Below are 15,678 nucleotides of genomic sequence, written 5' to 3' on the forward strand. Positions count from 1 at the left end.
AAGCCCCATTTACACAGTCCCGGTTTGGTGTCCCGGTTTGCCACGGTTTAGTCAACCGGGATCAACCGTGGTAAACCGGCGTTGGGCCGTTGCGATTCCGTGAAGTAAAGGGACAATCCATGGTGAACCGGAACAAACTGAGAGATCGCCACGGTTGTATTTAAATGTTTAATACAACCGGGGCTCACCGGCATTCACCGGGAGGAAGCCCAAAACCGTGTTCTATCGGCTTGGAACAGGGAATTGCCGGGAAACCACCGTATCTATACCGCATCCATACCGTGACAAATCGTAGTAAACCGGGATGCGTGTCAATCAATGTCCAAACGGCAAAGCCTCGGTGATGATACGATGTTGCCACGGTGAAACAGGCAGAGCTACGATAGAGCCAGTGTACATTGAGGTCATAGGCAACAACGCTCCGGTTGGAGCCGGTAATGTCCCGGATATTGCCGACAAGTATGGTTATACAACGGTGTTAGACGGTGGTGTAACGACCTCATGCCGATAACAGGAAATTTAAAGAACAGGAATATATAAACTTGAAGTATGCAATATTCAATAAATTTAATTTTTGGTCTATATCCAATATTTATATTGTATAACTCTAATTTTATATGCTTTACCATTATATTTATTCTATCCTACTAAAAATATTTGTTCATCTAAAAATATTTGTGTGCGATAATTTTCTATATATATGTTCTATATTTGAAAATATATATTGTATAATTTAAAATATTGATTGGATACAGTACTGAAAAATATTTATTCGATAATTTGAATCATAGGATAGAACACTTAGCTTATTAAGCCCCGCCTATAAAGTAAGCACGAATGTCTGATAAAGCGTTATCATCCTGATTGACTATAGTGTAGTGGAAATGATCAGTGTCCCTGTGAATGTCAATGTAAATAGTGCATATGCTTAATCCTCCTTATAAATATATATGTATGTCTAAAAATGGAAAAATATTTTAAAGTCTTCAGGACATACGAAAGGTGATAAAAAATAAACCGGACTGGGGCTGTCAATTGAAGAATTTTCAAACTATCACTTATTGCTATATATCACAATGAATCGGAAAACTTTTTACCTAGTAAATCACTAGTCTGGTTCCCAGCTTCTATTGTAAACAAATAGAAGTCTGGCATTGACGAAACAATGGCCGACGCGATGATAGCTGTCATAGGAACTCTGGCACAGGACCGCATATTGCGGCGCATAAATCCGAATCCGTACCGGCTTTACACTTAGTTTGTCCGACCTTTGAATATCTTTTCATATTATGCGAGCGGGTGGTCTTTAATTATCTAATCTCAATTTAATATAATCTGCTAATTTAAAAATCAGTCAAATATACGGTATATTGAAAAAAGAAAAGGAGTGACATCCGCCATTTGCCGCAACGTGGCGTAAGTTATCCCCCTTGATATGCTTGATTTTTGTTTAAATTTTTCTAGTAATGAATACCAGATGAGTGCCTAAAATATTTATCTATGGATCGTGTTTTAATATTCCTTTTTTCAGTTAGGCAAAACCAGTTTGACCATATTACTAAAGTGTCTGTTTTCTCCATGTTAACAAATCAAAACGCGAATACACCCGATATAATGCCGCCTATACATGTCAACACGTGTAAACAATAAACCGTTAACGTTATATCCGGACGATACCTCATAGTTGACAAAAATAACGGGAACAAAATTCTGAAAAAATAGTAATCAATTGTAGCCAAAGGGGGAAAACTCATGCCGAAAACGTTGCGGCAAATGGCGGATGTCACTCCTTGTCTTTTTGGCTTGCAGCCACGGCTGCAAGCCATTTCATATGGAAAACCTGTTCCGGTTAGGTGGTTTCCTGCTTACATCTGTTGGTGCATGATTGAACGGGTAACCAGCTGGAATCGTGCCAATCGCAACCTTTCGGCCTTTTCCGTCACTCTTCGGATTAATGATAATAGCCGATGTAGTTCCGATTGCAATCATGACAATTCGGGCGATTCCGTCATACTAAGTAATATAACGGAAATCTAAGCTATTTTAGTTACTTCGGTAACACAGACATTTGGGGTTTGGAGCTCAAAACGCCTTTAAAATCCAAATAAAATGCATATTTGTCAATCCCAGCACATGTACTGATCATATATATCAAAAAAACTTAATATAAGCCGTTTTGAAAAAATTTCATATTTCAACATCTATAATAATACACAAGATAAAAATGTTCGCCGGAAAAAATCCGCACCCCTACCGTCATAATCACCATGTATTTTATTCCATTTCCAATATTTTCACATAATCCTTTGGTCCATCGACACAGAAGATATAATTCTTCACGATAATGGTCAATTTTAAACTTCAACGGTAATATAAACAACGCAACAGCCGAAATAAACATCAATATTATCGCCGTTTTTTTCCAACGACAAAATCTTTCGATAAATTCAATGGACCAGACGGCTATGAACGAAACTATCCGATTATGTGGCCCCAGCTTTGCCGTGTGCAAAATGCGCAGCGCTTTTAAGTTTGGGAAACCACATAATCGGATAGCTTCGTTCATAGCCGTCTGGTCCATTGAATTTATCGAAAGATTTTGTCGTTGGAAAAAAACGGCGATAATATTGATGTTTATTTCGGCTGTTGCGTTGTTTATATTACCGTTGAAGTTTAAAATTGACCATTATCGTGAAGAATTATATCTTCTGTGTCGATGGACCAAAGGATTATGTGAAAATATTGGAAATGGAATAAAATACATGGTGATTATGACGGTAGGGGTGCGGATTTTTTCCGGCGAACATTTTTATCTTGTGTATTATTATAGATGTTGAAATATGAAATTTTTTCAAAACGGCTTATATTAAGTTTTTTTGATATATATGATCAGTACATGTGCTGGGATTGACAAATATGCATTTTATTTGGATTTTAAAGGCGTTTTGAGCTCCAAACCCCAAATGTCTGTGTTCGGTAATCCCAGTTTGTTTATATAAATAGGATTTCTATTTTTACTTGATTACCGTAATAAATTATAAACGAAATTGTTCCGTTTCAATTGTTTTTCAAGACGCAAAAGTTAGTTTCTTTTATAATTGTTTTTTGTCTGTATCAGTTTTATACAATAGAGAATGGTAGTAGTATTCCGTCTTCAAAGGGTGGTCCTCCATGATCGAGTTATATTTAGATCTACTGAACTGGTGAGGTAATCTAAAAATAGCCCATGCATATCATTAACCTTGCCACATAGCGCATCGTCTATTTGTGATCGTGTAACATATAGTTGATACATGCTTCTTAATTAGTGCATTTACTTGTCTATAAAGCAAAGGAATGATTTCGCTGCGAAAAAGGAGAAATGAAATGTGCACACTTGTTTTCCTTCAGACTTCAGTATCACGTTAGTATTTTTACGATTGATCATTTTCTTAATTAGTTTTATACAATAGAGATAAGATAACTAAATAAACCCTTTATGATATACAAATACCGTAATTAAAAAAAAAATGTGATAATAAATTGAAACAAAAAAAAAACAATTTTAAAGGGTTGGGATGAAGGCACAACTGTGCAAGCCTTTCCTTTTAAAAGGAAACTTTATTTTATAATACCGTAAAATTTGACCAGTTTTTAAAGAGACAGATTGGGTTCAATTGATAATATATTTTTTGAGTCCATACACTCGGACAATACTAAAAAGATATTTAGATGTAGCAGAAACGTTTTTAAGAACCGTTACACGATCGAAAATATACGCCGCAATCTGCGGTCCCGTTCTCGAGTTCCTATGACAGCTGTAAGTTAACCAAATATTTTTAAAAAGTGGTTCATCGGGATATTGTTGAATTTTTAATCGATATGTATATATAAAATTCTTAAAAATAACGTTTATTTTCGTGGAGCATTTTCACATGTTATTTTTTTTTAAACTTCAATAAGTTGAGTACTTTTCGGACAAATACGAAGATTGTGATATTTCGGATATGAAATCATAAGTTTTCTTGTAAAATGATTTTGTTTTGTATTGTGATCAATACGAATGTGTGTTGGCAATATCCCGGCAAACGTCCCACCACCAACATTAAGTCTGATATGGTTTGCGTCAAACTTACAGAAAATACGGAATAAATGCTTATTCAGTTTTGATACATTGATAATATTGTAATGTTAACATTCATTCTGTAGAACAGTTTTACAATCAAAGCACAGAAGGCGCTGAATTTGTTTGGGTCTCAGAATGTAAGAAAGGTGCATGTTGTGAGATTATATGTTTAGTGCCACCAATGCTTTCCAGCGTTTTAATTGTAGTAAATTGGCTATAAGACTAATTGCAACACTGATATTCAATCCAATGTTTATTTGACTTTAACAATTTAAAAAAATGAGTTACCTTTACTGGGATTTGAACTCCAGACATCTCGCTTCCTAAGCGAGCCCGAAAACCCTTCAGCCACGGTTAAATTTATATGTGAACGGCCTGAAGAAAACCATATTATTCTAAATTAGGGCTTGTAACGACTTTTAACTTTTGTTTAACACAGATGTAAATAATCCTGAAGCTTACTATAAGCATGTATATTTATAAAGAATCAAAGGGCTACAAGTTCTTTGGTATTTTCTGATCTTTGCAATCTAAATCGTACTGTATATCTGTATGCATTTTCCTGTATAAGTTTATTTTTATGTATTATAATTCATTTTGTAAGGCACATACGGAATTCTGCATAACTAGAGTTGCATCAAAAAATCATTTATGTACTTTTTTTACGACAGCCACACTTTATCCTTGTAAATCATGGCTACTTCCTTAACAAAAACAATTAAAAAAAGAATTTAACAAAAAAAAAATTTCCTCGACTGGGATTCGAACTCGAGACCTCTCACTCTCTAAGCGAGCGCGTTACCAATGTACCACGGAGAAGTTATATAGGAATGTCTGAATAATATCAAGTCATTCTAAATTTAGAACTTCCATTGCATTCAGGTTTGTAATCCTTATTAATTTCGAGGTATTTTGTTCAGGGTAAACCTGTTGTTTAAAATTGAAGTAAATATTTTAGCGAAAATCCTCTCGCCCAAACAGTCCGACATGTAGAATCTATATATTCCACTACTCGGTTTGTGTAGTATTCGGTAATCTACATGGCTAAAAATAGTATTTTCATTGATAAAATCATATTCATCCGCGTAATTTGTGATTGTGCATTTATTGACAATTCTATAAGCCAACACTATTGTTTAACTTTAAATGCGTTGTAATTTGTTGGATACTTGTAACAAAATAAAATATTTCTTTCTTTTAAATCGCTAGTTTTCAGCTGTTTTGAGAACTACTTGTTGTTAGGTTTGTCATAAACTTCTGTGTCAGAGATTGAATGTCCGCTTTGTATTTAGTTATTTTCGATCAGAAAATACCAGAAAACAATATTAGAAATCTTCGACCATTCGGGAATTACTTTGCTTAAAAATTGATGCGCCTGTCTTTGACCATCTTTACGCAGTGATCTCCCCTGAATTTTTCGGCTTTAGTGTACATACAAAAGGGAAGTAACCGCTTCAAAAAAGTGGACTACTTTCGGCATTTGCAATTAAGAACATTAGACTCTGAAATTTCGCTACCATTATTTGTTTGGTCTGACGACCCAAACAAATAAAAGTTGCCAGGACTATGCCAATTATTAACTTGATTTGTTTGAGCCATTCCTACCCACCTCACTAGCGGATCCAGGGTGGGGGGGGGCACACCCGGCGCACGCCCCCCCCCCCCTAATGGCCGCAGACTTATGATTTTTTATGCCCAAAAACGCTAATTTTTCTCAATTTTTCCTCGCTCGCGCATCATTTTAAGCTTTATTATAATAGAAATGTGGCCCAAACGGCACCAAAACACGCTTAAAATAACTTACTGCAATACTGTCAACTTTTAACACTTTCAATGATTTACCTAAGGCCAAATCCTGGATCCGCCACTGCACCTCACACACATTTATGAACATAGAAATGGATATTAATTTTAATTCAATAGAAGCTGATTGTTAGTATTTATACATGTATAGAATGTGGTACCCCCACCAATCTAATTAAAAATGACCTGGCTTTTTTATGTTTATAATAAAAGTGTCATGTCTTTTTTCTGTTTTCAGGATATAAGTAGCCAGTCAATCACAGATGCTTTGCATAACTACTCTACAGAGTTCAATTGCAAAATAACAGAAATTAAACCGCTACAACTGCAAGCAATACAAACATTATTATCTAAAAAAGACTGCATCTGTGCACTTCCAACTGGTTATGGAAAATGGTTAATATATGAAATTCTGCCGTTTTTTGTTCCAAAGTGTCTTGTTATTGTTATTGTGCCTTTAAACGCTATAATTGAACAGCAAACGGTGAAACTCAGTGGACAATCATTTTCCTTGTCAATGAATATAGACACTACTGACTTATTAAATACCAAATCTTTTTTCTTTCACCCAGAAACTGTTTTAAACTCTCCTGAAGTAAACAAACTTTTTCGCTCATCTCAATTTCAAGAGTATGACAAGTTTCTTGTAATAGATGAGGCTCATTGTGTCATTGAATGGGGCAAAGAATTCAGGAAGGACTTTAAAAGAATATACCAACTGAAGTCTCTTGTAAGTTGCCCAATTCTTGCATTGTCAGCAACAATAACTAGAGCCGGGCAAAAAGAAATAGCTAAATGTCTTCATATGACAAACTTTGAAGTTGTATGTGCTAGCCCTGCAAAAGACAATATTAAAGTGATTGTCAAGAATCGTCCGAGTCCAAACTCGAAGGGAAATACATCCTTGACGCCATACGATTATATATTTGTACCAGTTTTACAACAACTTAAGAGTGAACTTGATAACTTTGGGATAACCATAATATATTGCAAGACTATGAACTGGATAGGTTATGGATATGAATTAGGAAAGGAAATACTTGGTGATGAATTCTACTCAGGAGCGCCATCAGAGAAAACAACTAGAGTTGTTATGTATCATTCATCTATGGAGGGCCCACAAACTTTAATTATTTTGGTACTATGCCACTTAACTTTTTCTGATATGTTGGAGTTTTAAAAATAAAAACAAATCCAATGTTTTAAGACGTATCTTATTAAATACTTCACTGATTTATACCAGATAAAGGGGAATGTCCATTTAAGAGACATTTTTTTCTAGTTTATTCAATCCAATTTTTTGATTAGTCAATAGTTTGTGGCATTGGGCTCTTAACACAATGTCTGAAGGCAACAAAACATAGTTGTAACACAATTTACTTTTTGGCTTGTCTGTTCATTAGCCAAAGTCATTGCAATGATCTTCTGAACTAAAGACAGCTCTTGGTATCTGGTTTTCATCAGCATTCCAAACACAGTTGATAAAACTGGTATAAGTTTATGAACACTGTTGGTATTCCCTATTTTTGATGTTGGTAGTGACACTGCCAAGAGAACATCAGCTAGCAATGGTTGTTGTTCAAGAAGTTCACCAATGAGTTCATGCCAGTTAAAATCAGTCAAGTCACAGAATTCCTTTTGGGCCAAAACACTTTCCTTGTTGCAGCATTCTTTTGCTGCAAATTCAATTTCATTCAGAAGTTCCACAATAATACTTCCTCGCAAGGGTGACGACAACAGGTGGGCTGCAACTTCATGTGAAGAGCTGGAACCTGGAAAATGTTGTTTAATACAGCAATGAAATGCACATCTGACACCTTAACTTAATAAATCTTTTATTTCAGTAATAACTCGAGTTTACAGATCAGCTGAGTATTTGCGTAAATATCCAATTAAAATAGCTAAAAAAGCTCTTTTTTAAATCGACTCGACATGTTTCTTTGAAACAGATGTGTCCCCTGACATTGCATAGAAGTTGACAAAGTTATGCTCAAAGAAGAAGAATTTAAAACAGAACAAAGTAGAGTTACAGTTCTTGTGCACTGCAAATGTCAATGAAAGCTAGAGATTTCTAACATTTTCTAATCAATAATGTCAATTTATTATCCCATTTTTTACTCCTTATCTTTAAAATAATTATGCTGTGATACCAAAAAAGAATTGACTTCAGTCGATATAAATTATAACAAGAACTATCACTAAAGATGATTAATACCCCCACAACGCACATTTGTCACAGTATACACAGCCAAGATGGAAGTTATAAGCAGTTTCACAAAATTTGGCTAAGTTCAAGAGCACATAACTATGCCAACCTGGATTGATTGCATATCTGCACATCAGTGTGATAACATTCCAAGTTTCAAATGAATCACTCAAGAAATGTGGAAGTAGTTTGCGCCACAAGAATGTTCGTATATATGCGGACGGACCAATAGCCCGCCCGACTAACCAACCGACTGACGTGATGTCTCCAATATACCCCCCCTCAAACTTTTGTTTGTGGGGGTATAAATATATCATTGCATAATTTGTATTCGGCTTAGTATTATATTTTAATATTATTATTTGTTAATTAAATTAAAATAATACTCACATAATTTTTTTATGATCTCATGTATGTCCTCTTCCTTTAGCTCTGAATAGGTCCTTAGACGTCTCAGTGCAGCAGTATTTAACGTCTCAGCACACTTGCTCTTTGTCTGAAATGACCATTATCAATATCAAATGGTAGTTTAAAGCAACATGAAATTTTTGTTTTGTTTTTTTACAAAAAGCAATAAGAGTGGTCCTCAAAGTACCATGCTCATTCTGTTTTTCTCAGTTTGTCTCGAAAGCTTATAACATTCAAGGTTGCAAAACTTCTCAACATACATGTAGGTAATAATCGTTAATAAAATAAACTTTATATAGAACAAGATGTGTTTGTGAAACACAATGCCCCAAGCAGTTACAAGCCAAAGTCGATTTTGCTCATATTTTTCTATCAAGGTCAAGGTTCTTTGAAAGTCAAGGACAAAAACAATGTATTAGCTGTACTGTATATGTTGACAATAGTCATGCCAAGCAAGTTTATGAGCATGGTCCATAATGTATTTATAATATAGCTGAAGAAAAATAGAGCCTAGAAAAATCAGACTTAATAGGACCAGACTAATGTTAGCAAAGCTTCAAAACATTGTTTACCTGTTCTGTTTTTTCCACCAAACTTCTTGTTCATGGCTGTCGCACAATTGTTCCAGAAACTATTTTCAGATTCTCCTCTTGTTGACGCCTGGCTGTATTCCCTCAAGAAAGACTTCTCATCAGCCGACCATCTATTATGCTTGATTCGTTCATCCTAGGTTTATATAAAATACGACATGTACATTTAACAAGTATTCAATGTAAATATTGAAATTTTATGGTTTATAAGATTCTGTAAAACATAAAGGAGCATGGTCTTGTCTTGAATAAAAGAATAACTCAAAGTTATAAAAACTATTTGAGTTAAACTTATTAACCAAATCCATATCCATATCAATATGATATATATCTATCTGTATCAAGTATATATATTGATTAATAAAATAGAAGGTAGTAGTATAGTAAATCTATAATGGTATAACAAACTTACATAGATGTTCAAGTTCTTTGGATACTTTGACACACGGATGTAATCAGATAGATTAATCTGAGCAGTTTATTGCTTGTCCATTCAACAGGAAACCAGGATGTGGACTGAGGGAATACTGGGACGTCCCATCTCACCAAGGTCAAACACCACTATATTTTGGTTAGGTCAGTGACCACCACACTCCTCCCCGTCCTATTTGAAAAGGCTGGCTGCCAGATAAGACCTTTATAGTATCTAATCCAGCACTCAATACGAGCCTATTGAATGATTTCCTGGATCCTTACCAGTACTGGTACTGTACCCTGCTCTAGTACATGTACCAAATAGGTGATTATCATAAACCAATCACCTGAGCAGCTCAGCTATGACTTGATCAGCTGAGCAGCCCCACTAGGACTTACTCAATTACCTGAGCAGCCGACTATGCAGAATTCTACGACTCACTCAATCACCTAAGCAGCCCACTATGCAGAATTCTACGACTCACTCATTAACCTGAGCAGCCCACAAGAATTTATTAGAATGAATTGTCACCAGTAGCACCCTGAGAAGAATTAACCAACATTAGTCTCTAACAATCACCAACAAACATAAAACCTCCTTCAGGTCTAATTGATTCACTGAAGACTTATCTCTTACTACTGCCAAAACACTCTAACCCACTCATGCACTGGTTCACACTCAGATGCAAGGATATGCAGCTTATATCTAGAGACTACCGCAACACCTATCACATCTACCAGCTTAACAGCATGAGCATCCTAGGATTATACCCAATCCCTCAATATAAGACCTTATCTGGACAATAAACGATCCAAACTCAGATTTATATTCAATAACCAACAAGAAGTAACCTTCACCCACAAGCTGTGAAACCACATTAAATAACCACAATGAATCATAAATCTCCAGTCTTATATTCTTACCTCCCAAAAAGACAACACATTTCCTTTGATAACTGTTATAGCTCTGACATCATTTCAAGAGCTCAACCTAACAGATAACATCATGACAATTACTACTTCAGTTCTGCAATATGCTCATTCTATTTCTGCCATAAGAAACCCCCAACCACGCAATCCAATATTGTACTAACATTTGTAATGATCACTATTAACAGATGCCTGCATCCAAATAGATCCCATACAAACTGTCATATAAATTGCCTGTCGGCCTAACAAGCAACCTACCAAATGACATTATAGGTCATCTAGCTTAGAAGAGACGGGAACTGCGTGCTTGGTGACCCCCTACATAGCAGTGAACTTAACTGACCAGATGCAACTTGCTTGTCTATATGGGAGCTAACCCTCTCTTAATGGTGACTATATTGTTACCAAACATCTCAGTTCTGGGACTCAGATTTCTGAAAATAACACCAGAATGGACTCTAGGGCCTTTTGAAACATAATCACCAATAAGCACGCAACTCATTATTACTAAGATGATTCCTAGATAATGAGCTTACACTCCTTGGATTCGTTCCCAAGGTTCCTAATTACCAAGACTGATTGTAACACACTCAATGACAGATGCGATTTTAACCTGAAACCCGTAGATTTTGGTTCCTTCCCTGGCAGGCTTCCCAAGACCCTTAGTGACCCAAGTGATCTTTTACTTGCCAATAGCACCACATCTACATCGTCAATAAAGGATCCCCAAATTCATGGGCCATCATATACTAATTGACACCTACCGCAAGGCAATTTACCCCAAATCGATTTCCCACATGGTACCAGACATTACATCATTTTACCATGATTACGATTTGTTCTGGGTCCCAAATCGATTTCCCACATGGTACTAGACATTACATCATTTTACCATGATTACGATTTGATCTGTGCTGCAGCAACTTACACCGGGATAGATCCTTCAACCATCCCGCCAAATTACCTTGTGGCTCCCAAAACCAATAAACCACCTTATATGAGTGATCAGTCTATGGTATGCAATCAACTAAACTACCAGATAAATTAAATTACCCCATGGTAGTTCTTCTCTGATTAACCACCAGATAAATTTAATTACCCCAATGGCGGTTCCTATCTGCAGCTACCCTCACCCCCACCAGTACTAACTGGTAAGAGGCAGGGCAGGCTTTTATTCCCCAAGACTTATTCCAACTACAAGGAATTTCCCTCAAGTTGATTTCCTACATGGCAGTCCCTGGATCCAAACACCATGTTTACAACCTGATTTTCCCCCAGATCGATATCCTACATTTTATTCTATCCCATTCCCTTCCCCATTTGGGATTAGAAGAACCCACATATTAGAATAAACATGATATCGACCCAACCTTGTAGCCTTAAAACACCTAAAAGCATTTTATTAAACTTTTAGGGCTACCCTTTGACCTAAGCCTAATCAACTGTGAAAGCCTTCTCAAACTTATCTTCAAGTTCCTCAATAGCCTCTATCACAGTTTCCCAAGTCACAGAAGAGTTATCTTCATCAGAATGAACTTCATAACTATCAGTAACTGACTGAAGAACCCTCTTTCCTTCACACCTTTCACTGCGTTTGCTCCTACCAAAAAATGGCCTCATGGCTCTGTTGGTACTTACGGACCAATAATTTGGCTTGTTCGACCGTGGATGGATCATGCATGTAAACATGGAACCCAGCTTGTTGGTCTAATAAAACCATGGCAAAACCTACTTATAACCTGACTTGTTATAAATTGGGCACATACCCCCTGAAAGGCTTTATCGGCTAAGGCACGTAACCTGTCTGCAAAATCATCAAGAGATTCGCCCGGGTTTTGAAAAGCTTGATAAAATTGCCCTTGAGCTGCCTCTGGTGAGATTTGGTCACCAAAACCGAGCCTCCAGTTTTATCGTATAAAGAAGCATACGATTGCACTTCACCACTATTATGTAAAATTACATAATAATCCTAAAGCTTTGCCCTCTAACGTCAAGCACAACGCACACAGTTTATTCTCATTTGACCACTGGCACATCTCAGCATATCTGGAAAACTTAAAAATGAAAGCTTCCCAACTGCAATTGCCATCAAATGTTAAATTCGTGGGCATTTTATCTAACGATAGTCTTGACCTGGCTGTTACAGGATAAACTGGTTCCCATCCCCCATGAGATAATGGCTCAAACTCATTATCCCCCAATGAGGTGGGTCCCCTGTTTCTTTCCATAGAGACCGCTCAGACGCCAAAATCAGCAGGGAATAGCCTTGGGAACCCTAGGCGTGGTAAACATATGCCCATTATACCCCATGCTATCCCCACCCATCACAGGTCTACCTTCTCTATGCCCAAATACTGAAGTGCTTTTCACCCCAGCTGACCCTCTGGCCACAACGGGCTTTACTGCCCCAGGCTTTGGTTCCGAAAAGTCAAAAAATGACTGATCCAAGGACCTAAATGACTTATCCAAGGACCCTTCCCCTTTAGAAGCTACAGTATGATGCCCTAAAGCCTCCTGTTTCTTAGGGAATTCTTCCAAAACCTCATTTGGTGAAAAATCTATCATATCTAATTCCTCACCCGTAAACTTTTTACAACATATTGCAGACAATATGTCGGCTGTGATATCACCGCCAGCCCCCCTTATGGATAGGAGAATAGCAGCAACCCTCTTACTAACCCCCGGAATTTTAACCAACTCGTCCTCAAAAGCAAACTTAATCGCAATCTTAGATTTATTTGTGTGGGGGCCTTTTGTGTCCGCCCTATCCATCGCCATTGCCATATTTATAATTACTTATTACAATTTTTTTATTACAAATAATTAAAAATATCAGGCAATAATAGGTCATGCAAAGTACCACTTACCGTTACTGTAAACCAATTTCCGAAATAAAATTTATTTTATTCCACATGCCTGCACAATACTACAATATTGTGCCTTACAGTAACTATAATAAGCAATATTAAAAAAAAAATATCGCTCTTTGAATTATGCAATATAAAAAATATCACACCTCTTTCTGCCTGAAAATAAGCAATATTATGAAAATATCACTCTTAAAAAATCCTCTGCAATTTTCTTTCAAAAATAGCTAGGTTTGGAACAACAATAGAAGAAAAAAAATATGATACCGGTATCAAATATCCTAATTAGAAACCACAATGGTACAAAAACCTAAGTGGGGTCGAAGACTGGTTAGCGTCTTAAAAATACAGGCCGCAGCTAGAATTGAATCACCGCTGCCACCATTATAGTAAATCTATAATGGTATAACAAACTTACATAGATGTTCAAGTTCTTTGGATACTTTGACACACGGATGTAATCAGATAGATTAATCTGAGCAGTTTATTGCTTGTCCATTCAACAGGAAACCAGGATGTGGACTGAGGGAATACTGGGACGTCCCATCTCACCAAGGTCAAACACCACTATATTTTGGTTAGGTCAGTGACCACCACAGTAGTAAAAGAAAAATAATTTACCAGTTCAATCTGTTTATTTTCATGTTTAGGTGTCTTTCCTGTTGGAGTCGATAAGTTTCGTTTACTTCCCCGTTTCTGAGGGGTAGAGTCTTTGTGTCTGACATAGGAGTGGTCAGGTCCAGATCGCATTTCTATTACCTGGAAACCAGGCAGCCTATTTTGGGCTCTAATGTAGTTGTGATCCATCTGAAATTGAATAAAATTATGTTTAATTATTCAATATTGATGGGTGTTGAAATTCTCAGATTTCAGCTCGATACCTAGGTTTTCAGAATATTTTTTTTAAGAAGTTCAATGTATATTGGATATTTGTTAGAATGTACCTAAAATGTATTTTATTCTTAAAGAAACATGATCATTGATAATGCATTTATTATATGCAAGGACATAATTTACGCACAATGTACAGTAATTATCTACTTCAGTACAGTAAGATGCTGTCACAAGCCACGATAAGGATATATGAAGATAAAAGTTATCAATTAAATATATATTGTCCGAAATTACACTATGTGTAAATTTGTCCGAAAAATATTCAACTTGTCAGGAATGTAAAATCTGATCATAAGTAATAGCTCCATAAGAACACTTTACACGAATGAAAACTACACCATTGATATTGACCAGAAAGTCAATACTATCACAATGAACCACCTTTTGCTATTTGCTCGTAAAGTTACCGTTTCCATCGCCGCCGCCATTATTTGGTTTGTGCCTGACTCTTTGTTTAGACAAAGGGCAGGTAATCCAGACTAGTAAATCACTTACCGATCGCTTAACAGACTGGTCTGCAAATATATACCGACCTGTTTTTGTTCTATTGTTCTCTATACAATTGAAAATATGTGAAGTCGAGAAACTCGTGCATTACACAATACTCACCGTAAACGAAGAAATTTTGAAAATAACGCTGAATTGTGCAAATTTATATGGGGGGGGGTGGGGGTAATGACCAATTCGAAAAGGAAGAAGGGTCGATATATATTTTAATTATCAAATTTCATCAAATTAATAGAAATAAATTAGCGCATACGGCTGTAAGGACCCTCATAACATATATTCCAGATTATTTGTGAGAAAAAGGAACTGGCTACTGTTCGTAAAATCGTATATTTTAGTTATATTAGAAATAGCCGGATCATTTATTTATCATGAAATTTATTACATATAAAGATAAAGTGTTCCGTTTTTATGATTAGAAAATTTTATGATTAGAAAACATTTTTTATCTTCCTCAATATTAATATATATTATTAATATGTTATGTATTCATATATCAAAAAGATGATCTTACCTTTGCCTTCTCGACAAGTTCTGTCAACTTAACAAGTACATTACCTGACCTTATTACATAATGAAACCCCAAGAAAAACACGAGAACATTCAAATAACACCTGATTTGTGAACGAATGAATTACAAGAGCGTAGCGGGTGGTATCTTTGCATGACTTTAAAATGCTTTCTTAAACATGATATAGTACATAAATAATATGTTTCTTGTGAGTAATATATTAATAAATACTGAGTTAAAAACTGATGTATGGATAGAAAAACAATGTAGGTCTTCAAATCGTCACCGGATCAGTAAATACTATGCAGACCTATTCCTCGTACGGTAACTATTACATGCTATATCTAATTTGATATTGTACGTAACAGCGATTTAAAAAAAGCATGGCAACGCACACCGGCGCAGTATAAATTTGCACTGACAATAGGCGCTTTATGAAGCGT

The 15,678-nt window shown here is 36.1% G+C and overlaps 2 protein-coding genes across 3 annotated transcripts; one reads left to right on the forward strand and one right to left on the reverse strand.

The window, feature by feature from the left end:
- The first annotated feature begins 304 nt into the window (after nt 1-304).
- LOC132755371 (probable ATP-dependent DNA helicase RecS) lies at nt 305-7,099 on the forward strand. The gene is made up of 2 exons (XM_060746242.1): nt 305-490; nt 6,147-7,099. The coding sequence occupies exons 1-2, from the start codon at nt 305-307 to the stop codon at nt 7,086-7,088; spliced, it is 1,128 nt and encodes a 375-aa protein (XP_060602225.1). The 3' UTR covers nt 7,089-7,099.
- Nucleotides 7,100-7,104: 5 nt separating this feature from the next.
- LOC132755366 (uncharacterized) lies at nt 7,105-14,664 on the reverse strand. 2 transcript variants are annotated; one of them, XM_060746238.1, is made up of 5 exons: nt 14,599-14,664; nt 13,945-14,130; nt 9,095-9,248; nt 8,505-8,610; nt 7,105-7,680 (listed from the first exon to the last, which is right to left on the reverse strand). In XM_060746238.1, exons 2-4 carry the CDS (start codon nt 14,128-14,130, stop codon nt 8,591-8,593), a joined length of 360 nt encoding a protein of 119 aa, XP_060602221.1. In that variant the 5' UTR covers nt 14,599-14,664; the 3' UTR covers nt 7,105-7,680; nt 8,505-8,590. The 2 variants fall into 2 exon arrangements, with proteins under 2 accessions (XP_060602221.1, XP_060602220.1); XM_060746237.1 differs by lacking the exons at nt 7,105-7,680; nt 8,505-8,610 and having other exon boundaries at nt 8,625-9,248.
- Nucleotides 14,665-15,678: the final 1,014 nt, after the last annotated feature.

The sequence above is a fragment of the Ruditapes philippinarum genome, unplaced genomic scaffold, assembly GCF_026571515.1.
Source record: "Ruditapes philippinarum isolate M1 unplaced genomic scaffold, ASM2657151v2 ctg183_1_1_1_1, whole genome shotgun sequence".
Classification (NCBI taxonomy): domain Eukaryota; kingdom Metazoa; phylum Mollusca; class Bivalvia; order Venerida; family Veneridae; genus Ruditapes; species Ruditapes philippinarum.

Coding starts and splice junctions, on each gene's coding strand:
- LOC132755366 (XM_060746237.1), bottom strand. CDS start 14,130: ATGGATCACAACTACATTAGAGCCCAAAATAGGCTGCCTGGTTTCCAG. Junction 9,249..13,944: donor AAAATAAACAGATTGAACTG/GTAAATTATTTT, acceptor ATATAAACCTAG/GATGAACGAATCAAGCATAA.
- LOC132755371 (XM_060746242.1), top strand. CDS start 305: ATGCGTGTCAATCAATGTCCAAACGGCAAAGCCTCGGTGATGATACGA. Junction 491..6,146: donor CAACGGTGTTAGACGGTGGT/GTAACGACCTCA, acceptor TTCTGTTTTCAG/GATATAAGTAGCCAGTCAAT.